The sequence below is a fragment of the Pseudorca crassidens genome, chromosome 19 (assembly GCF_039906515.1).
Source record: "Pseudorca crassidens isolate mPseCra1 chromosome 19, mPseCra1.hap1, whole genome shotgun sequence".
Classification (NCBI taxonomy): Eukaryota; Metazoa; Chordata; class Mammalia; order Artiodactyla; family Delphinidae; genus Pseudorca; species Pseudorca crassidens.
The window spans coordinates 33,060,735-33,085,478 of NC_090314.1; the positions used below are offsets into that span (position 1 = coordinate 33,060,735).

General features: G+C 40.7%; 1 protein-coding gene across 2 annotated transcripts; it reads right to left on the reverse strand.

The window, feature by feature from the left end:
- Positions 1-2,600: 2,600 nt before the first annotated feature.
- COIL (coilin) lies at positions 2,601-19,896 on the reverse strand. Of its 2 annotated transcripts, XR_010937781.1 has the most exons (8): positions 19,609-19,896; positions 10,809-11,913; positions 10,599-10,685; positions 10,059-10,106; positions 8,085-8,154; positions 5,238-5,326; positions 3,270-3,589; positions 2,601-3,235 (listed from the first exon to the last, which is right to left on the reverse strand). XR_010937781.1 is itself a non-coding variant. In XM_067717491.1 (7 exons), exons 1-7 carry the CDS (start codon positions 19,851-19,853, stop codon positions 3,479-3,481), a joined length of 1,755 nt encoding a protein of 584 aa, XP_067573592.1. In that variant the 5' UTR covers positions 19,854-19,896; the 3' UTR covers positions 2,601-3,478. The 2 variants fall into 2 exon arrangements, 1 of the variants encoding a protein (XP_067573592.1); XM_067717491.1 differs by having other exon boundaries at positions 2,601-3,589.
- Between the last annotated feature and the right edge of the window lie 4,848 nt (positions 19,897-24,744).

Genomic DNA, 24,744 nt, shown 5'->3' on the forward strand with positions numbered 1-24,744 from the left:
TAATCCAAACCAAAACAATAATAAACACTTGATTAAAAAAAAAAAGAAAAAAGAACTTAATGGTGAGGAGACAACCTGAAGATGGACAAAACTGGGCCATGGGGCCAGAAAGGTAATTAGCCAGAAGGTTCACATGAGCTCCCAAGGATAAAGGCAGCAAGGGGAAATGTGAGGCAGGCACCCTGATGCTGCTGACACTCAGGCCAAGACACAGCCTCTTTAGGGACAGCCACCATCCTGCTCTGAAATGACACTAGACTCTCCCTCTTCTGGTTGGGTGGTCTTTGGCAAGTTATTCACTTTTGAGTTGAGAGGAGTTAGATGAGTCACTGCTGTGAGCCCAGAGAATAATCCTAGAATAATATGGGCTGACATCAAGAACTGTGCTTCTGGACCACCAGTCCAGGAGCAGCGAGGCACATTCAGTCCCTGGCAGGGGCTTTTTGCCTAGCACCTGTTTTCACCTCTCCTCTTCTCTGTCACTCCTAGAATAAACGGTATTGTTTAGAGTTTCCACAACTGAAAATTACGTCTGATTTCGAGCAGTAAGAAATACATTTACATTTTACATGGTGATCCAGGACACCTGGATATGGCATATGGCTATATGTAAATTACGTCTTTCATAAAGCAAACTGAAATTTACTAAATGTGGTGCACTATTTTTCTATTCTATTTCATTTTTCAAAATGCAGGTCATGACCCCCTAAATCAATACCATGACTCTTCTAGTAGACTGTTATTCACAGTTTGAAAACCACCACCATAGAGGAAAAAGGTGACTAATAAACTGATTATAATCTGAAGAAAAGACACCCTGAGGTCAACACTCTCCTGTGGTCTACTCAATGTTTAGTAGCTATCTTTTTTTTTAAACTGAGGTATAACTGACATATAACGTAAGTCTCAGGAGTACAATATATTCAGTATTTGTAGACGTAGCAAAATGATCATCACAAGTCTAGTTACCAGATGTAGTAACAATTTTTTTTCTTGTGATGAGAATCTCTAAGATCTACTCTTAACAACTTTCAAATACAGTATGCAATACAGTATTAACTACAGTCATCATGCTGTATCTTACATCCCCAGGACTTATTTATTTTATAACTAGAAGTTTATACCTTTTGACCTCCTTCACCCATTTTGCCCACCACCCAGCCCCTGCCTCTGCCAACCACCAATCTGTTCTTTGTAAGTTTGGGGTTTTTTTTGAAATTCCACAGATAAGTGAGATCATACACTATTTGTCTTTCTCTGTCTGACTTAATTCATTTAGCATAATGCCCTCAAGATCCATCCATGTTATCACAAATGACAAGATTTCATTCTTTTTTCTGGCTGAATATATATATATATATATATATATATATATATATATATATACACACACACACACCACATTTTCTTCATCCATTCATCCATCGATGGACATCAGTGTTTCCGTATCTTGGCTATTGTAAACAATGCTGCAATGAACATGGGGGTGCACATATCTTTTCGAGTTAGTGTTTTGCTTTTTTCATATCTTTATTGGAGTATAAATGCTTTACAATGTTGTGTTAGTTTCTGCTGTACAACAAAGTGCATCAGCTATACATATACATATATCCCCATATCCTCTCCCTCTTGAGCCTCCCTCCCACCCTCCCTATCCCACCCCTCTAGGTGGTCACAAAGCACTGAGCTGATCTCCCTGTGCTATGCAGCAGCTTCCCACTAGCCATCCATTTTACATTCAGTAGTGTATATACATCAATGCTACTCTCTCACTTCATCCCAGCTTCCCCTCCCCCGCCCCCTTGCCCTCAAGTCTGTTCTTTACGTCTGTGTCTTTATTCCTGCCCTACCACTAGGTTCATCAGTACCGCTTTTCAAAATTCCATATAGATGTGTTAGCATACGGTACTTGTTTTTCTCTTTCTGACTTCGAGTCAGTGTTTTTGTTTTCTTCGGATAAACACCCACAAGTGAAATTGCTGGATCATATGGTAGTTCTACTTTTAAGTTTTTGAGGAATCTCCATACTGTTTTCCATAGTGGATGTATCAATTTACACCCATAGTGCACAGGGGTTCCCTTTTCTGCACATGCTTTCCGACAATTGTTATTTCTTTTCTTTTTGATAAAAGCCATCCTAACAGGTGTGAGGTGATATCTCACTGTGGTTTTGATTTGCATTTCCCAGATTAGTGATGTTGAGCGTTTTTTTTTTCATGCACCTGTTGGCCTTTACTATTTGTCTTGTTTTCCAAACCCTGGAAAGAAAGCATGCTTACACAAGAAACCCAGTGCCAAGATTCCATCATTCGTGTTAATCTCACTCTTTCTGGAGTCATACCTCTCAAATCAATAAATACACACTTTGATACACACCAATGTCATGCAAATTAAAACTGGACAGCATCTCCTTTGGTCCAATAGCTCCCAAATCTAACAAACTCCATTGGACTAAACCTTGCAACACCAGAGTCTTTAGTCAAGGCAAACCTTGTTCCAGAAATTTTTTTTTTTTTCAGAAATTTTTAATCTTTTGCATTACTATAAAACAAGACAGCAATTTGCAAAACTCAACCGAACAAGATGACTCAGCACGGAAGTTTAGTTCAATATGATTTTATTTAAAATCTGCAAAGCTGAAGGAGGGATCTGATGTTTTGTGAAAAGAAAACAATTTTCACACTATATATTTTAGCCTTTTTAGTTCTGTGCTGAATAATAACAGAAGAGGAAGTTTCTGTTCACGATCCTAACTCCAGCACACTCAGCCAGGTGCTCGGGATTTGGAGCAAGATAACCCTGGTCTGAGCCCACAGTAAATCCTCTCCCCCGAGTGGAGCCCCAGTTCTTCCCCAGGCACACATACTTATTTCCACTGCTCTCCACAGGCCCTAAGAATCCTTCATTTTAAAGAAAGTTGAAAAGAGTATGAAAGGATTCCTTAACTCACTGCCTGCAATAAACCCAACTACTGGTTAATGCTTGACAATTACAAGTATAAAATACTTGAAATGTATAAGACGTTCCATATTGAACGGAACATCTTAAATGTTAAAAAATTAAGTCAAGTAACATGCTTTCACGTTTTAAAATATTACTTAATAAAACTTACTGAGACAAGAAATGCAGCACTTTTTTGTACTTGGTATTATAAACTCCTACTGACAATGGCTACTTGATAGTCAAACAAAATAAAAACGAGAAGAAACCATACATACTGCTTTATACACAAAGCCTGAAGAATGTCATGCCTGCTTTATACACAATGCCTGAAGAATGTCATGTTCTGAATTTTGTTACTAAAATTAAGCCTGCGGGAAAAAAAGAGGTCTAAAAAAGCAACACCCATGTTATTTTAAATGATGAGGTAGATTTTTTCCTATGCGGTAAAGATAACGAAAAATGCATACAACTCTCAAATTTTCTTTAAAAGAAAAAAAAGAAGTTCAAGTTATAGTCACTTTCACAAATAAGACATTTATAAACCATGAGGTGGAGAGATCATACTCAGGGAAGCTCCGCACTTTGTGTTACTTGGAGATTCGATAATCAGTCTTGGATCAATTAATTCTCTCCAGAAAATGGTGATCTGAGGAAAAACAGAAAATATTCAGTTTAGAGACTTCATTTTGAGGTCGTATGAATTTTAGTCATTTAAAAAGTCAATTTCCATTTATGCAGAATGCTTTAAGACCTGGAGTAATTTGAGTCCCAGTAAACTCAGTTCATTTAGGGTAGAAGGTCTTGTTTACCTAGAATGCAGCTAAATTTTACAGTAAACATACTTCATCTTTCTTTGATTAGAGCAGGGGCTATATGGGGAGGGTAGCTGGTTACAAAGCGGTCAGGAGGATTTGCCCAGCAAGCCTCTGTGGAAAGGCAGCCCACAGACCTCCCGGGAGGCAGATGTGGCCCAGGAAGGTTATCACTATACTGCTGATGCCCTTTTGTGCAGCTCTGTAGTTCTTTTCCTGTGCTGCCTAAAAATAGGAGGTATTTCACATTTTATCAAGAGAAAGCAAAGCTAACATTGGCCATATGAATAATGAGAGCCATCTAGTGTCAAAAAAGGTAATTACAGGCCCTATTTCAGCCTGCTGTTTAGTAAGGCCTCCAAGAGGAAAGCCTTCAACGTTTAATTTTCCAATGTAGTTTCCAAGAATACATTTCTACAAAAAAGTGGGGCTGCATATATTGCAATTGAAGAAGTACAGGAGACTGGGCAATATCTGCTGAGCCTACCACAGACCCTAAAAATGTGCTTTTGGAGTAAATCCCTGAGTGGCATCTACCCCAAAGACAAAGCAAAACATACAGTCAGCTTAGGGTTTCCACAAATTCACATTTCAGATAAAACGTGACTCTGCAGTACTAAAACTCAGAATACTATCATAACATTTCAAGTATAAACACCTTAAGAAGTGGTTTAACTATAAATTCTACTCACTTCAATGCTACCATACTCTAATGAGGCAGCCATTCCAGCAACTCTGCAAGTCTGCTGCCTACAAAGCTCTAAACCATACACTTCCTAAAATGGAAATTTAAGGACTGAAACAAAATCAAAAGACAGATTCATCATTTCACGTCATTCTTCAAAACGACCTGTGCTGTTGTAAGTCAGAATCATGGTTAACGTTTGAGAGGTAGTAGTAAGTGCAAGGAGGCGCGATGGAGATTTCTGGAGGGGCTGCTCATGTGCTATTTCTTGATCTGGGTGCTGGTTACTACATGGGGTATGTTCATTGGTGAAAATCGCCCAAGCTGTACATTTATGTGTACTTTTGTTTTTAAAATGCTACTCTTTTCTACTGACACCCTTATAAAACTGTGATTTGATCTGATTTGATTTTGATTTTTGGCCATGCCACATGGCTTGTGGGATCTCAGTTCCCTGACCAAGGACTAAACCAGGGCCATGGCAGTGAAAGCCCAGAATCTTAACCACTAGGCCACCAGGGAACTCCCAAAACTGATTTTATGCAACTGTACACTCTTAAATAAGATTTATTTGTGCATCTTGTCTTATAGGCTCTCTGACGTTCAAGATGCACCCTAACTTGGCACTTGGCACTGTCACAGCCACCCTGCAGGCACGACAGAGGTCCCCAAGGCTGAGATCCTTTATGATTTTAACACAGGCAGTTCAGGAAGCTGCAGTGTCCCCTTCCAGGCCACCAGTGGCCAGTCAAGAGAGTGGACGACCAAGCAAATCCCAAGAAGAGAAGCACGCCTACCCTCTTCTCCTGTGTCACCGCGTACTCCACTACCTCGGCTCCATTTTCGTTGTGATAAACCAGATCAAACTTCCCAGGTTCTTTCACGGCTGAAAGCAGACGGTAGGAAGGAGAGACAATAAGTCATTTCCCAGTAGTGAAATGTTCCTCTACAGGGAATTCATATCATTAGAAAAACAACCACAAACACACTGTCCATTGATGTGGAGGCTGGCGACACACATGAAAGTATGGAGTGCTCAGTGACGGGAGAGCCTTCGAAAACCCTGCATCAAAAGACAGGAGCTTCTCGGCTACTGATCAGTGACAATCTTTCCTTCATCAAAAAGAAATGAGCTTGATCCGCTACCACTAGTAATCCCGGAAAAGAACGTGTAACCACAAGATAATCCCCAAAATAGCTGGTATGTTTCAACAAGGGAAGGTAATGTGAATTCTGCCAAGTTCTTATATCTTGCTGTATCCTCAGAAATCACACAGGCTTACTACTTGGTAATACAGCAGTCCTCACTTTACATGGTAGGGTGGGGCCGTTAAAGTGACCATGCAGGCTGAAATCATGGAAAACAATCTTAATCAATGGGAAAACTTATGATTGTCTCATGATCTTTAAAATTTTCTGTCAAAACTTTAAAACCTTTACTGTATAGGGAAATTAAAAAAATACTACAACTGCTATTTATGTAGTACACGGATCTAATTTAAAACAGAAATACTAAAAAAAAAAAAACAGAAATACTGAGAATTAAAGTGTTCTATGTCTTTGTAAGAAACTTATCAAGGGTAGTTTAAGCAGTGCTCACCTTCTTGTCATGTAACCACAGTACAGAGTGAGAATCTTTTCTACGCCTTACATAACTGTTATACTCTCAGTTTGTTATTCTTTGAGCTTTTAACATCATGAAATAGCTCTGAGAGTTTCTTTTTCACAGTTTTGCGAAGTTTTTGCTGATGTCACTTCTAGGACATCCTCATCCCTTTCATCACAACCACTTTCCTCGTTGATGTCAAGAAGCTCACATAAAGCTCAATGTCAACATTCCCACAGTGAGCTACTTCTTCTACGATTTCACTTAAACTCGATTTGGATGTCACTTTTAGCATTATCACTTTTTGTTTCTTTGTTGTGCTTTCATCTTTGTTGGCCAATTCCCTATTTCAATTATCCATTTTTGTAAGGTGTTACGTGGATTTATCACTGAGAGACAAGGAAGCAGCACAACTACACACTTTGCTGTGTTATGGGAACTGAGTAACAGATGCACAGTGACCAACCACCAACAGACTTTGAAAGAAGTGATGTGACTTGTCACTAATCATATGGCCATGTGTTATTTATGCAGTGATTTGTGGATGGGAGAGCTAGCGGTACTCTATACAGTTACTTACAGTTAAGAGTTACATACCAATGTCACCGGGGAGCTGGTTTTATTTAACTAAATCATGGTAACTGAAATTCATGTATATTAGAAACATGCAAAGTGAGGACTACCCGTACTTTTGCTAGAAAACAGATAAACTGTTTCTTGATGCTCCCAAAAAGAAAAGTTCTAATTGGATGTCATCACTGTCAATCACCTGACAAGAAGTGATCAGGCTGTGTCCACAAAATTTGATCACGGACAAACCTCTGTCCACCATTCCAAAGAAGGGGGATTTCTTCAAATGAAACCTAATCAGAAGAAAGCTGGAAAACCAGTGGAAGGTGTGTGTGTGTGTGTGTGTGTGTGTGTGTGTGTGTGTGTGTGTGTGTGTGTGTGTGTGTGTGTGTGTGTGTGTGTCTGTGTGTGTGTGTCTGTGTGTGTCTGTGTGCGTGTGTCTCTGTGTCTGTGTGTGTGTTTTCTGGCTGCACTGCACGGCTTGTGTGACCTTTGTTCCCCGACCAGGGGTTTCTCTGAAAAACCTTTTTGAATGATTTCTATGTACTGGAGTTTTGAATCTTTTACTCACTACCTTATTTAAACACGAACAGAAAATAATCAACTCCTTAGAGTCTGCTAAAGAAAAAGAGATCTCCTCTACTCCCTGGCCAGGGACCCCTGCAAACACAACCCCAGTTAAGCCATATACAGTAAAAGCCCTCTTATTCCAGGATTTCAGAACCAATAATGGGTGGGGTGAATCAGGGATAAAGCAGGGAACCATTTAAAATAATGTGTGAGCGTGTGGATACACTTATACTTTAGACATTTTATTTTGACTTAACACACAGAAGTATGTTCATTTGCCAATCTTTTGAAACAGAGCTAGCAGGTCTTATGAGTCCACCAACTAGAGCTGTCTTTCTTTTATAAATCATATCCTTAATGTATATATGTAATTTCCACAATTTTTGAGTTTTGGGTTTTTTTTTAAAGTGATGCAAGAATGAATAATAATAATGAAAAGAATACAAAAGCTAGCAACACAATGTAAGTGTAGAATCTTAACAGATTTTTACCAAATTCCTCCCAATCTCTTATAGCTGACCCACCACATATAATTCAAAAGCAAATTTTTCAGTAACAATCCTGAGTCAGCATTCAACTTAGGTTTCACAGACATAATTTTTTTTGCCATCAATTTTCATCAATTTATGTAATTTCACGAAATTTCATAACTACAGCAAGAAGAACAACTCGCCTAACAGCTCTGGGAACAAACCCAACAACTCTTAGTAGACACGCACCTCCACTTGTGGGAGTGCAGCACCCACCCTCCCGGCCACTCTGTGCTGACAGAGGTATGCAGAGCGCCAGGCAGCCATGGGGGCCAAGGAAGACAGCAGCGCCTGTGTGTGAAAGCTGTTTAGAAACCAGTGTAGATGTGAAGAGCCTACACTGCCAAATTCTTTTCTAGAACACTCACCAGGTAAAGATGAAAGAATTTCTATATCTACTTGCTGGGTCTCCGGATTATGGCTTAATATTTTTCCTTCCTTTCAAAAACAAAAGTTCAAGTCAAAAGTCAACATGTCAACTATTACGAATATACTAAAGCCACTGAATCGCACAGTTTAAAACAGTTAAATAGTGAGTTTTGTTATGTGGGTTTTATCTCAACAAAAAAAGTTTTTAAATAAATCAACATGCATCTGAAATAAAACTCCCACATACCAAGCCAGCATTTCCCCTGGTCTCAATCATCCCAGGAGCAGGTACCAAACAGGGACAGCCCCTCTAGCCAACAGCCTGCTACTTATTCAGACTAGCTGATCCTAAGCTGTCTCCCTCACCCTGCCTTGCCTACACCAAGGAAACCCCGATAAAAGCTCCTCCCTCCTGTTTCTGCCTCCCAGCCACAACCAGGTGCTGTCCCCTGTGGTCCTGCCTGGTGTGGCATCCCCCCTTCTCTCGGGAAATGTAAGTAATAAATTCCTTTCTCAGTAGCACTGACTTCTCTGTGTCATCACTCAGTCACCTCCATAAATTAAAATTCCACGGATACAAATGAGACAGGTTAGAGGCTGAGGAGACTACATTCTTTGAAGGTAGATTTGACTTTTAAAGACAAGCTTAATGAATAAAGCCAATGATCTAGCTGGATAAAAGTACTTGACATCAAAGCAAAAAAGTGATACTGATTTTTCACCCTTGAAACGGTTTTGAAAGCAACTTCAAAAAAGTTCTAAAAACACTGGGAAATAAAGTAAGCAAATAGCTTACCAAGATGATAACTATAATGACCAACATCCATTTAATATGAGTTTAAAAAAAATCAATATCATCTAGAATCAACAATCGGTAGAGGCCGTGGGACATACCAATTCATGTTTATCTCCATTTCCTCATGTACCACAGAATTGAATTAGTCATCTATGGTAGGGTGAAAAAACATCCTGGTTTGCCCAAGACAGGTCCATTTACATTTCCTTTCAGTATAATTATTAATACAATATTCATCCTTTTCACTCACAAGTGTTCTGATTTATGTAAGTTATGTGGTCACCTATATTAAGGGGCTAAGATGAAAAAGATGATAAAACACCAGTTACCCAGAACTAACCAACCAAATCCCTTCATGAACTGATTCTTCTTCTAGCCTGCTTTTGAAGAAAGATTCTTACCAAGATTTTAAAAGGCTACCTAGGGATCAACTCAGATTGAATCAAATCTTCTTATACCTTATCCGTATCACTATATTATACGTTATATATTAACGTTATCAATTATTCCCTTAAAAAAATGGACTTACATTCTGAATCTCACATCAAAATAAGAAAGTATGCATTTTAACAAGATTTTCAGCAAAATTTTTAATGGGTGAGAAAGGGAAGGAAACATGTAATTACTGATTGAGTCAAACTTTTACTGAACTGTGATAAAGTTCATATGCCAACATGAAGTCCCATACAAATATTAAGTGAGTAAATTCCAAGGACAGTATTTGTGAACTACCAGTGGTTAACTGGTAAAGCAAAACAAAACATATTAGATGATAATAACCAGTAGTAATTCACAAATATATGAAGTAGATTCCTATGCTGAAAATAATCAAATTTTCTGGCTGAGAGCTATCTATTTTTCTCTTTCAAAGTTTAGGATCATGGGAGAGCGGTTCTCAAATAACTTTGTGTATCTAAGCTGATTAGAAATAAATGAGTAATAAAAAAAATTAAATTCGTCATTCTCATTCTATATTCTTCCCAAGTATTAAGAAAAATAACACTGGGAGACTTCAAAGTGATACTATCAAAAAGTTTACATTTTGAAAATATTTTTTTCTACTTTATGACATTATTTACTCCATAAAAATCCATATTATCCATATTAGCAGCATTAAACATGACTTTAGCTTCTTTAATATACTGACATTTGATTATTTTAAAATAAAGAACCTTACCTTGTAGTCAGAAACATCAGGAGAATAATCGGATGTTAGTTCCAAAAGCTAAAAAAGAAGAAAAAAACTCACAAATACACATGCCCTGTGGCTCCTTTCCCCTACTCCTGAGAAAACAAAACACACAATATTGGGGTGCCCACTCCACCTCTCTGGGAGCCCTACCATGAGCCTGTGGCAAAACAGGGGTTCCAGTAGGAAAGTTTTTTTTGGGGTTTCGGAGGCTTTGGGGGTGATATGTAGAGGCTTTTTTTATTGAGCACTTGCTATGTTCCAGACACCAGGCTGAGCCATTTCTACTCATTCAGAAAACAATTACTAGGCACCTACTACATGCTAGGCAAGAGAACACGAAAGATATGATCCAGGAAGAGTTATTATAAATATGATTTAATATAAAGTAGTTTAATAAATTTATTAAATTTTATTAATATATATTAAATTATAAATATAAATGTAACCTGACATGTTAATGAGTAAGTTTATTTAGGGGGGAATAATCTTTTTTGTTGTAACTATTGTTGTTTTTTAAAAATATACCTTAAATGCAATCTTTTCTCCAACTTGAGGGGCAGCTGCTAAAAGCGGTAAGAGACTGTAGTCCTTCTTGTGTGTCTCTATGGGATTCTGAAAAACAGTATTAGTCATGTGATTTTGTTACTAGTGAGAAACTGTGAACCCATGACATCAATTCCAGAAACAGTACATGAGGAAAGGGGAAGAGGTAAACTCACAATAAATAACACTTACCTGGATAACAGTAGATGAGTTTGTCACCATTTCATTCAACTGCTGTTGCTTCTGATAATCAGCATTTCTATTTAAAACACAGGGAACAGCATGCCCTCGTCCTCGACCTCTGCCCCGCATACCCCGACCCCTCGCTCCCTTCCAAGAAAGAAGGTCCTCTCCCCTACTCCAACCTCTTCCCAAAGTGATGGGGAGAGTCACATTGGGAGGAGGACCAAGGGCCTGTCTGCCACCATTTGAGTCCGATTGCTTCCATCCAGCAGCATTTGGAACCTGTGAGGATGGCCCTGGACAACGTTTTCCTGCAAAGAGACCTACAGTCTTTAAGAAATCTGCAGTACACACCGGGGTACTCTTTGACATCACACATTGGTTATCTGACTCTGAACTAGAGTCTGAACTAGAAGATGATGTTCTGGAGGTCTTGCCCTTGATGGGGGTAGAGGTAAAACCAGTATTTGCAGCCCCTTTGTTTGCAGTTGTGGTTTTCATAGAGGATCCTTCCTTTGATACTTCAGTCGAGATTTTCTCTGGGGAATGTGTGACCTCCAAGATGACATTGCTGAGACCACCACTGGTTGATTCATGATAAGACTCAGACTCTGAGGAGTCGTCGGGACTCTCTTTTGTAGGAATGCCTGGGCCACCTTTTCTTTTGGCTTTCACAAGGCTGTTTCTAGCAGCAGGACCTTTTGGAGGACTGTACTTCAGGATGGTCCACTCTTTCACTGACTGTGCTTTAGAAGACTTGGGAGTCTTTGCCTGCTTTTTATATTCACATTTCTCCGTTTTCTTTGGTGATTTTCTTTCGGTCTCTCCACCATCAGCATCCACTACACCACATGTGGCTTTCTTTTTCCTCTTGTTTTTTTTACTCACACTCTGATCTGTGACAACTTTTGGTTCTAGATCCAAGGTCTTCTCACTTTTATTGTTCTCATGCCTCTTCCAACGCTTCTTTGAATTTTTGTAATCTAGTTCGGTTTCTTCATCTTCCTCCAACTTAAATGCCCGCTTCTTTGCTTTTCTAGGTAATAAACGAGTACTATCACCATTGTTAACTGTTGCAGGACTCTCAGCAACTCCTCTCTCTTCTAATTTAACTCTATCAAAAGAACAAGAGAGAAAGCTTTAGTAAGTAATTCATAAGCATGTCTCCAGGATGTAGTTATATACTAAGAGGACTGCAAACTGTCACTGTCATCAGGCAATGAAAAAATGTCAAATCGCTTGAGGACAAAAGACTCTTTTTAACAAAATGGCCTATATGGCATCACTTACAGTCAACTTTCAAATGACTAAATTTATTTATTGATCAACTACTGCATCCTAAACATTTCCTATAGATTTTCTCTAATCTAAACACGACCATGAAGTAAGTATCTTTCATTTTAAAACAGATCACAAAATTATGGTTCAGACAAGTAACTGCCCAGGATCCACAGCTAATAAGCCACAGAAATAGGATTCAAACCTGTTTGTGCAGCATCAACGTCCACCTTTCCACTACATTATACGCCTGCGCTAAATGGTGATGATGCTAACTATCCGTTTTGGGTTTAACTGTAAGCTACTATTTTAAAAATCAGATTTCATTTTGTTTAAATTTAGGAAAACACCGAACAATTTATAATTTATGTTCTCTGCGGTACTGACAGCCATCGTAAAATTCCATAACATTTGGTGATTATTGATTTTATGTGCCAATTTGACTAGGCCCTGGGGTGACCAGATATTTGGTTAAACATTGTTCTGGGCATGTCTGTCAGGGTGTTTCAGGATCAGATTAACATTTGAATTTGTACACTAAATAGACTGCCTTTGTGAGCAGATGGTCCCAGTGTGAATGGCCCTCACCCAATCCCCTGAAGGCCTGAACGGAATAAAAGGCTGAGCAAGAGGGAATCCGCTTTCCCTGCCTGCCTGTCTTTGAGCTGGGACGTCAGAAGAACTTCTGCCTCAGACAAGGAATCAGACTGAAACACACCATCTGCTTTCCTGGCCTTTGCACTTGGGCCGGAACTTTATCATCAGCTTTCCCAGGTCTCCAGCTTGCCGACTGCAGATCTTGGGACTTCTCTGTCTCCATAATCTCATGAGTCAGGTCCTTATAATAAATCTCATTTCTGTACCTAGAGCTATAGCTATGTCTATACCTATATCATCTCCTACTGTTTCTGTTTCTCTGGAGAACTCTGACTAATATACAGTTCATCCAAAGTCATTTCACTATAGTAAAGGAATTCTGTTCCTCCATGAACCGGCAACAGCTAATTCTAATAGGCACAGCCCAGTGACAGAGAGCTGAGTGAGTGTCGTCAATGTCAAGCACATAGTGGGTGTTTAAAAATGCCTGCTGGGGCTTCCCTGGTGGCGCAATGGTTAAGAATCCGCCTGCCAATGCAGGGGACATGGGTTCAAGCCCTGGTCCAGGAAGATCCCACATGCCATGGAGCAACTAGGCCCGTAAGCCACAACTACTGAGCCTGCACTCTAGAGCCCGTGAGCCAAAACTACTGAGCCCACATGCCACAACTACTGAAGCCCACATGCCTAGAGCCCGTGCTCTGCAACGAGAAGTCACTGCAATGAGAAGCCCACTCACTGCAACAAAGAGTAGCCCCCGCTCACCGCAGCTAGAGAAAGCCCATGCACAGCAACGAAGACCCAATGCAGCCAAAAATAAATAAAATAAATAAATTTATTTTTAAAAAATGTCTCCTAAAAACATACATTATTCTTTCAATACATTTACATCCAGCTGTATCTTTCATTAAGTACTTTTAGTGACCAGGGAAAGATGTGGACAATCATATTTGAAAATAAAGTACAGGGCTTCCCTGGTGGCACAGTGGTTAAGAATCTGCCTGCCAATGCAGGGGACATGGGTTTGAGCCCTGGTCCGGGAAGATCCCACATGCCGCGGAGCAACTAAGCCCATGCGCCACAACTACTGAGCCTGCTCTCTAGAGCCCGGGAGCCACAACTACTGAGCCCACGGGCCTAGAGCCCGTGCTCCGCCAACAAGAGAAGCCACCGCAATGAGAAGCCTACGCACCTCAACGAAGAGTAGTCCCCGCTCGCCACAACTAGAGAAAGCCCGCACGCAGCAACGAAGACCCAATGCAGCCAAAAATAAATAAATTTATTTTTAAAAAATAGAAAATAAAGTATAATTGGTGAGTAATAAGATAGATTATAGGCATTCTTTAATTTTTTTTAAGGTATAGTAATCCTGTGGATTTATCTCAATGTGGTAGTTGAAAAAAATCCTCAATTATTCTTCAGGATACACAAATACACAGACACATACAAGTGAAGATAAAATAAAAGCTACTGATACCAGGAGTAGGATGAAGAGAGAAATAAAACTCTGAAAGAGCAGGGACTTAAATAAAACTCATTACCCCCTGTTCTCAGCTGTGGACCTTGGCACCTAGCAGCAAGAAAGTAATTCTTAAACAGGCAAAAGCTAGTTTGGCATCCTGTGAATCTAAGAACTACTTAGGAACTTCCTGGATATGGAACTTTCCATAACATTCTTGATTAATTTGTTTTCACCTGTAGCAATGCTATGATTCAAGTTTCAATTCTGAGATGACAATTAGTACCAAACTTTCCATCACACTTTGAAAATGGATGCAAGACCTTCTGTTCAGTCACTGTGGTTCATTAATTCACTGGAACACTGCATGTGCTGCATCCCGTGTAGGCAGGACCCCTGGCTTTCAAAGGAGCCTACAACAGCATCATGCTTTCAAGAGCAGCTCCTGTCATCACCTCACCCATCCTGAAGATCATGGATCTGTGGACACTTGACCTGTGATTGCTGCAGCCTCGCTACCTGCTACTCCTGAAGAGAGTAATTTCAGTTTGGAGCATATTAAGACTGAGAAACAAAACACCATCCAGAGAACAAGAAACGTTTCACCTGGGTCTGCTCAGTTACCATTCTTTTCAGGGTGGACACTTTCCCTGGCAATGTTCTTCATTTCCCCACTTGGATCACAGACAACAGATGTAACTGTCCTTTTACAAACGGAAGTGAATGTAGCTGTCCTTTTACAAAGAAAAGTGAATTACCTGTATAATTAGCAATGAAAGAGATTTGATCCCAAGAAATGTTTAAAACAGACTCTCCACTGTTCATTCAAACCCTTTGCAGGGCAAACTGGGCACTGGTGTCAAAATGCAAGGTATTCCCTTTCAATTTGCAAGTTCGCCTCTAGGATTCTATCATACGTAAATACAGACATGCCCATCTGCGCTGCCGGACACCTCCCCACTCCCACCAGCCACTGCCTGCCAAGGCCAAAGTGACTGGATTCAAATCCTTCTTCTGCCTTTAGTTAAAATTTTAAAATATCATTACCTCAACTTTTCCCATCTGTACAAATGGGGGTAACAGTAATAATTATAGTGCTCAGATGAGCTATCATATATATTTAGAGCCGTGCTGGGCTCAGAGCAAGTGCTATCTAAATGTTAGCTCTAATTTTTATTAATACAGTGAATGTTGTTAGTCCTCTGAGGGCAGGAGTTGATGGGTTTTTAATGAACTTGTCCCATCAAATGGAGGTGAAATTCAACAAAGAGGGTGAAAGCAGGGACCTGCAATCTCTTTGGGTCCCACCTGTTCCCTGCAGCCTCCCTCCTGTCTAGCTGCTGCTTGCAGTGCCCTGCATTACCACCTTCAGAGAAGTAAGTTACCTGACCAAGGGCACACAGCTAATGAGTCATAGAGCCAAGATTTGAATCCAGGGCCCTGATTCCAGACCCTGAGCTCTTAATCACTCTGCTCTCTTACCTTTCGCACAATATTGAACAAAAGTAACTCATATATTTCTGGCATAAATACAGACCTGTACAACTCTTCTGGAGGTCAACTTGACAGTATTTATCAAATTTTAAAATTTGACCAAGGAGTACCCCTTCTGGGAATGTATCTTACTGAATCATTGCCCAAGTACACAAAGATATAGAAGAATACTCACCACAGCAGTATGTAACAGTGAAAACCAGATGACAACTGCCAAGGGCTGAATGTTTCGGTGTCCCCCCCAAATTCATATGTTGAAATCCTAACCCTCCAATGTTATGGTGTTAGGAGATGGGGCCTTTGGGAAGTGATTACATCATAAGGGTAAAGCCCTCATGAATGGGATTAGCGCCCTTATGAAAGAGACCCCCAGGGCTCCCTAGTCCCCTTCTACCATGTAAGGACACAGGAAGAAGGTACCATCTGTGAACCAGAAAGCAAGCCCTCACCAGACCATAAGTCTGCCAGCACCTTGACCTTGGGCTCCTTGGCCTCTAAACTGTGAGAATTAAACTTCTGTTATTTATAAGCTACCCAGTTTATGGTATTTTTATTATAGAAGCCCAGTCAAACTAAGATTACCACCTAAAATGTCCATTAATACGGGGCTGGTTAAATAAATTAACATGGCCATGCAAAGGAATAATATAGCATTTAAAAAGAATGACGTAGCAATTGCATCACATATCGTATATACTAAAATGAAAGATACCCAAGATACGTTAGGTAAGAAAAAGTGAGGTGCAGGAAAAAATGTATATTATAATGACATGTGTATTTAAAGAGTGTAAGTATTTATGTTTGCATATGTATGGAAAAGACACTCCAAATTTAACTGAGGATACTTCTGGAGAGTGGGGTGTAGGAAGAGTACATGAGAAAAGAAATAAGGGATTTTGTACCCTGAACTATTTTGAAGTATAATTTTTTTTTAACAATAAGCCTTTTTGTTTGCTTTATTTTAATAAAAGAATAGGAAGGGACTATCAATGTTCCACAATGAAAGCAGCCCAGGCCTAACTTCCACTGGTCTCTGCTCACCCACGGGCATTGGACAAACACACTCCTGAACGTGAGAGAAGAGCTCTCAGTATTCTATATCCCCAAAACCATCAGCGCGTTACAAAACGAGACTGAGCGTCAAGAGACCCAGAGCTGCACAAGGAGCGGCAGCCTTAACGGCAAGTATCTTCTTTGGCTCCCGAGGTTTCAGGAAACCAAACTGTCCTCAGCCTGGCTCAGACGCTCTGTCTTCTTCACTCCCACTGCCAGCCTCACAGACATGTCAAGAGGGGCTTGGCTGGCTATCCAAGGAGCCACTGATCACAGCAACATGAAATGAGAGCTCATCTCTAATGTTCAGCATTTAATAATCAGTATTAAATGCCGCAGAGTCAAAAGAGTGACAGAGGAGAGAAGGCATTCTGTTTCCTCACAGAATGGCTCTTCAACAGGGAGATCTCACTCCTGCTGGTCGCTCTCCAGGTGCTGCAGCCAGGCCTCTGTGAAGCTCTCTTCAGGGGGTGTTATGGGATGTACTGTGTCCCCTCAAAATTCTTATGCTGAAGCCCTAACCCATAGTACCTCTAAATGTGACTGTATTTAGAGACAGGGCCTTTAAAGAGGTAATCAAGTTAAGATGAGGCCGTTAAGAGCGGGGCCCTAATCCAATCTGACTGGTGTCCTTATGAGAGAAAATCTGGACACACAAAGAGACACCAGGTCACGTGCCTTTTTCTGAGGACAGAAAAAAGGTCATGTGAGGACACAGTAAGAAGAGAGACACCTACTAGCCAAGCAGAGAGGCCTCAAAAAGAAACAAAACTTGCCAACACTTAACCTTGGACTTCCAGCCTCCAGAACTGTGAGAGGGAAATTTCGGTTGCTTAAGCCTGTGGTGTTTTGTTAGAGCAGCCCTAGCAGATGGATGGGGCTCCAGGCAAATGGGAGCACTTCCTCCTCCCAGGGGAGATGGAGACCGCCTTGAGGAGCTCCACGTTAGCAGCCTGGGGGCAGAGGAAGTCAGATTCTGGGGGCTCAAAAGAAGGGGCTGTGAGGAAGTGGCCATGGCACACAAGTGTGGAGATGCTTGCGCCTCCAGGGCTAGTTCTCAGGATTCCCACAACCAGGCTCCGCTTCTCCTCATGAGAGCTCTCTCAGCACTCCTGGCAATCCCAACAGAATTCTTCTGCTGGTCAAACTCATCCCTTCACCAAGTCAGGGTAGCTTTTGCCTCCACAACTGTACGAGGCTATCCAGCCTTCAAGGTACTGTGAAATTCCCTGACCATTTGTGTTCCACGATGATCTCTTCTTTTCAACCATCTTCTGCACTTAGCAGCAAAGCCTGGTATGATTATCCAGTCAGATAATTATCCACTCCACATGACACAAGAACATAATATACAGAAACACAAAACTAGTTATTTTGGTCTACTCCAACAATATTGGGTATCTTTGAGAAAAGAAACTGTTTTCTTCTGTAGCTCTGAAGAAACGTGAGTCTGTCAGGGGAGGACAGAGAATGACTATGGACATGAAACCACGAAAACATACAAAACTTTTCCAAATTCAACTTTTTCCTAAGGTCTGCCCCATTTACCACTGAAGCTAGCTGCAGAGGTATTTCTTGCCATATGCAATTGTGCATTCTGGTGTTTAGGAGGAATTCTGCCTGCCACTGTGCTGTATTTATTTCCCATAACAGCTTTCATGGTTTGCTTTTGACACTGTTGACTTCATTACAAAGAGTCTAATTTCCAGACGATTCATTAAATGAAGTATAACTGCAGTTAGCCATCAGCAAGTTATTAATTCATTAGACAGGAGATAGATCAGAAAGTAAACTTACCAGGAGAGGATGCAGTCCTTACAACTGCAATATTTAAATAGTCCCTGAATTGCAGAGAGAATGGAGATCTATTTCACAGTGAATAAAAAGGAAAAAGACCCCTTTTTGAAACTTGGATTATTTCAAATTGTCACTGGAAACCGCTAAACGTTATTAGTAAATCAGTGTTCCTGCTTTTAAAAGAGAGGACGACACACATATGCTCAAAGATGTAGCAGTTGTTCCAAGTTAAATTCCCTGATGCTCTGAAGAAATCTTATGAATCTGACATACTCTGGGGAAAGGAATATTCAACATGCAACAAATGGCAAGCAGAAGTAAGTAACCTGGTTCACAACTCTAGAATTTTTTTCACTGTAGATGAAGCTTTTAAAAAGAAGCCCTGAATAAATCAGTCCAAGATATGAATCCGAACTGAAATCGTGTCTTACCATTTTATTGAGATAAATCAGCCACACGTGAGCAATTTACACCACAACCGCTCCTTGATACTCATCTCAGTATCATCTTTTAAAACTTCCAAAAGCATATTTAAAACTATTTTGTTTCCCAATTCACAACCCAAAAGGTTCCAAACACCTATTTAAGTGAACCCAGGTGAGACACTGAATGACGCCCACCAGTCCCAGGGGGTATCGCAGGAGTTCTGAGATCGGACACGCTGCAAGCGGTGAAGAAAACATGACTGCGGGTCCGTTTGCTTGGGTCTCCGGCACCTGACCCTGCGAACTGCCAGGGGAAGGCCGGGTCTCAGGCACGCCCGGCACCCCGCGCACCTAACACTGTGCCCGGCTAAGTGAGCGCTTGCTAAGTCAAGGCTGGAAGAAACGCGGGCCCTGCCCACACCCAAGATCAGGGTTTTTCCAAGTGTGGTCCACCAACCTTCTGCATTAGAAGCTTCCCGGGGAAGGATGCTAGTTACAATGCAGACTCCTGAGCCCCAAACCTGACTGGACCAATCAGAATCTCCGGGGTTCACGGAAGTGCAGTTTGACAGCCCCCCCCCCGGCTCACCCCGACCCTCATCCGGACCCACACCCACACGCGGTCTCCAGACGCCGGAGGCGCCCCCGGACGTGCGCAGGCTCGTCCCCGGCGCCCCACCGCCGTGCCCCCATCCCGCCCGCGCACCTGAGGCAGTCGTTGTCTCGTACCAGGCGCGCACTCTCGGCGGGGGGCAAGAGCCCCCCCTCCAAGTAGAGGCCCAGGAGGGCCCCAGAACTGAAGCCGAAGCGCTGGCGGATGAGACTGATGAGATCCGTGACTACTCGGCATCTGTTCAAGTCGATGAGAAGCCAGAAGGACGTGCAGTGCGGGGTGGCTGGCGGCGGGTAATCAAATTGAAGGCGTAGCCTAACCGTCTCGGAGGCTGCCATCTTGCTCGATGCGCAACGGAAGCCGAGAGACTCCACGGGGCCGCCGAGAGGCGTGCTCGGGGCCCGCCCCCTGGAGCCTGTTAACGGGTGCCACCTGTTGGTGGCAAACGGCTGCTCCAGGCTTTGTGAATGACGAGAACGCGGAGCGGGATTGATTCAGGTCCGCTCAAGACAGGGCTAGGGAAGAGAATAAGCGAAATGCCTTTATTCCTTTCCTGCTGAGCCCTACGTAGGGTCCGAATTTAGGCAACTCTCTAGATAAACAAGCACTGCTCAGCTGTGGTCTTCTTCTAAGATATTTGCTCATATACATAAAATAATTTCAAAAACGTAACTCCCAATGCATCTAGTTTACAAAATGTTTCATCATACAGAGTTGCAAAAGATGTAATTCCTAATGTATTGTAAATATTGACATTTTAAAATAAAACCATTAATCACTATTTTAAAAGTATTCAGTGGAATTTAAATACCTTAGCAGTTTAATACCTACCACCATGCAAATTTTAAAATATAAAAAATAGTCCTCTTATTAACTCTTAGGTAAGTGAATCAGAAGTTTTACATCACTTGAATTTCCATTCCATTTCTTCCACATAGTATATTAACTCCTTTAGTTTTCATCACAAAGGTATGAATTATAAGCTATTATTATTCCCATTTTGAAGATTAAAAAAAGCCAAAAAGTTCAGAGAGGCTAAGTAACTTCCCCAGGGTCACTGGACTAAGTACGTGGCTAATACCTTGCAGTCAGTAGATACGTTTAAAAAAGTTTTTTTTAAGTTTTATTTTCCTGTGACCCTAATGCTCTAGGTCTTCTGGATTGAGTTATTACTATTATTAGAGGTACACAATTGATCAAAATAGCATAAAACGCCACACATTTTGTTACATAATTATTAAACGGAGAAAATAAAATGGACATGGACCATATCTATTAATAAAATAAATGGAGGTCTGTGTGGGTTTTTTTAATTAGTCCAAGTCTCTGTGAATGGATATTGCTAAATGAGACAGGGCTCCCCATCAAACCTGGACCTATTTTTCGTTTTTATAGATGTGACGCCCTGAGAAAACATGTTCATTTGTGTAAGTAGACAAGAATGGAAGGACTTATGTTATTGGCTATATCAGTCAACTCCTTAAAACTCTTTCCAACTTACATGCTAAAATCACCTAGAGATCGTTCGTTAAAAATTATTTTCAGTACTCCTTCAGTCAACAATTCAGTTAGGTTCAATAATGTTAAAAACAAAGAATTGGGAATCACCTGACTTTCAAAGAAAGTGTTTACCCAGTCGCTAGAGTTGTTCACTTTCTCAATATCTGGGAAGGCTCTACTAAGATTTAAGTGATTATTATACCACTTACTTTTACAATTAGAGGTGCCTTGTTTATGGCGCTAAACTTAGATGAAACGGGGGTAAAAATGACAATTCATAAAAATGGGGATTATGATCAAAGACCTGTATATTGATGACAGATGGATAGAGAGATGGATGATTATATATAAATCATCTATATAAATCATCCATATAAAACTCTTACATATAGATTTATTAGCAATTTAATCTGATAGTTGAAATCAATTATGTTTATAAATATTCATTTGATAGAATTGGAAGAGCATATCAACATCTAAGAAAGAAGAGCTAATCCCAATAAAATGAAGCTGGGTTCTCAAGTTCAGGGCATTGTTACATTTTTTGTATGAATGATTGCTGTTATGGACATGATTTACAGCAGAATCCACAACATGTTTCCCTAAAGTTAATCTAAATTTAATAATAGCTGGAGGAAACAAACAAGTACAGTAGGTGCTGTAAGGCTATGTGGATGGGGTCAGGAGGGAGAAAGACACTTTGAGGAGAACAGAAACAGTGCACAGGTGCATTCTCAGGCAATCAGCTGTAGGAAGGAGTCCCAGTGAAAGAAGGAGATGAACTGAATTCTCTTAAAACCACGCAGGCCTACCTCTCCTTAGAAAGTACGTGCGACTCCTCAGGACACATTTACGCCCAGTTTGAAGACAGCTACTCCAAAACATGGAAAGTTAGCTAAGCTGTGTTTACCTGGCTAGTCTTGTTTCCTTTCTGGAGATGCGCAAAACACCACCATTCCCCCTATTATCAGGACCTCGAGTGTGTCCTCTGTGGTTTCTGGTGAGAAATCTGCTATCCTTGGAATTGTCTTTACTTTATAGGTAAGGTGTCATTTTTCTCTGCTTTCAAGATTTTTTTTTTTTGTCTTTGGGTTTCAAAATTTTAATTATGCTGTGTCTTGGCATGGATTTTTTAAGGTTTATCCTGCTGGAGTTTCACTCAGCTTTGAGAATCTGTAGGTTTATATCTCATGCCAAATTTGGGGCATTTTCAGCCATTATTTCTTTGGGTACTTTTTCAGCCTCTCTTCCTAGGATTCCAATCGCTTAAACGTTAGGTCTCTTATTATAGTCCCACAGATCCTTGAGGCTCTTTTTTTTTTTAACTTTATTTTCTTTCAATTGTTCAGATTGTGAATTTTCTATTGTTCTCTTTCAGATCACTGATTATTTCCTCTCTCCCCTCCATTTTGTTGTAGAGTCCATCACTGAGCTTCTTACTTTGGTAATTGTATTTTTCAGTTCTAAAATTTCCTTCTGGTTCTCCTTTACATCTTCTATTCCTTTGCTGAGACTTTATATTTCCTTGCTGAGTCTTTCTTTTCTTTCATTCATTTCAACATGTTTATCCTGTCTGCTTTAAAATATTTGTCAGATAATTCTAACAACTCCATTATCTCCGTGTCGGCATCTATTAATTGTCTTTTTTTCAGTTTGAGATCTTCCTGGTTCTGGGTATGAAATTGAAGAAGTTGAAATCTGAACATTTTCATATTATGGTCTGAGATTCTGGATCTTGTTTATTCTGTTTTAGCTGTCTTTCTCTGACACTGCTCTGGTGGGGGAGGGGAGGTACGGCAGGTGGGGATTGAAGTCCAAGTTCCTTACCTGGGCTATGTTAACACCTGAAGGCGCAAGTGGCAGAGAAGCTCCTCCTTGCTGCTGCCACTGGTGGGAGTTCCCATTCCTGGTTGACATGTAAGAATGGACTCAAGCAAACTCATTTGTCTCTGGTCCCTGATTTATTTTTATCTGAGTTTGGAAATTTGAGAAACAAGGTGCATTCTGATTCACTCCACATATAGAGTTGAATTCCTGTTGTTGCACCTACAGGATTTAAATTTAGAAACTGAAGCTGAAACTAAGGAGCATGAAAATAGCATTGGCCTCCTGGGTTTTCCTCACTCCTGAGAATGATTTCTAGTCCATTCCTTCTCTCATATTTTCCTGTTCTCACTCAGCTTTGTCAAGCACATTTATATCTTCCCTCCTCCTTGACTGGGGGGCCTTGTTATGATTCCCTGCCTGCTATCATCCTTTTCGAGTTTGGGAAATAATTGCTATGGCGTTTAGTCCGGTTCCTTCAGGAAATTAGCCCTGAAGAAGAGAAAAAACACTTTTGTTGCAACTATGAAACAAAATTGCCTGCCCCCCCACCCCCCGCAGATCTGGTCATGTGATTGCGTGCCGAATCCCCTTCCCAGGATTCACACCACCTGCAGTGCATCTTGAATTAGTAGCTTGTCCGCAGTAGCTGCGTTCTGATCCAGACCAACCAAGATCCAGACCCTTGTACTTTATTCTGCAACAATTCACGGGGAAGGCCTTTAACGAACCCCCAGGCAATGAGCCTCCATCAGCTTCTCATACCTTTCCCCAACATATAATTTAAAAAATAAAGTATTGTTGCAAACACAGTTTTGAGATAAGTTTCTTCCAATCCTGTTGCCTCCCCCAAAGCTCTATTACTTTTTGATCTGTCCCGAGAGGACGAGTTTACATCACAGAAAATGCAAGTTCAAACTGAACCACAAGCACAAGCATCACCTTAAAAAATGTGCTTTTGCCACTCTCCATGAGAGAAAATTCCATTGGCTCTTCAGTCTTAACTCTCCTTTGCTGGTCTTTCTGCACAGTCCCCTTCTTTTCATCTATCTTGCTTCTTTCTCTCCTAGAAGGAAACCAAATTCCTCTCAAATTCCTGTGCAGCACAGTTTAGCAATTCTTTGTTGCCTTTGCTGATGCCCCTATACTCTCAGCTCCCACCTCCTCATGTCAAGGAACCAATAAGTTTTTTTTTTCTCATTATGGTTTATTACAGGATATTGAATACAGTTCTCTGTGCTATACAGTAGGACCGTGTTGTTTCTGTATTTTATATATAGTAGTTCGTATCTGCTACCCCCAAACTCCTAATTTATCCCTCCCCACACCCTTTTCCCTTTTTAATCATCCATTGGTTTTCTATGTCTGAGTCTATTTCCGTTTCATACATAAGTTAATTTGGGTCGTATTTTAGATTCCACGTATAAGTGATATTTGTCTTTCTCTTTCTGACTTACTTCAGTTAGTACAGTGGTTTCTAGGTCCATCCATGTTGCTGCAAATGGCATTATTTCATTCAAAAAGATATTTTTCTTAAACAAAGACCATTCCAGTTGTTGGGAGGAACTTTACTGCTGGCTCTTAGAATAATAATCTTTCACTTGGTTCCCAGGCGTGTTTTGTTGCTTTGATTCTAGTGATTATAAACTGTAAAGAAAAGGGGATATGTTAGTGTTTGCCCTCATAAAAGACCACCCAGTGTTGAAGGCCAGATTAAAATGGAGATTATAGTGCACCTACTCACAGTGTGCTATACTTAACACCACATTTATCTACACAGCCACTGTAAGTGACTCATTGTTTGGTGATTCTTGTGTCATAAGAGCATTTTGGGGGTTCCCTTGTTTGGTTAGCCTTTGCTTATATCATCAAAAACTTAAACAGATGAAATAGTATGCATTTCAA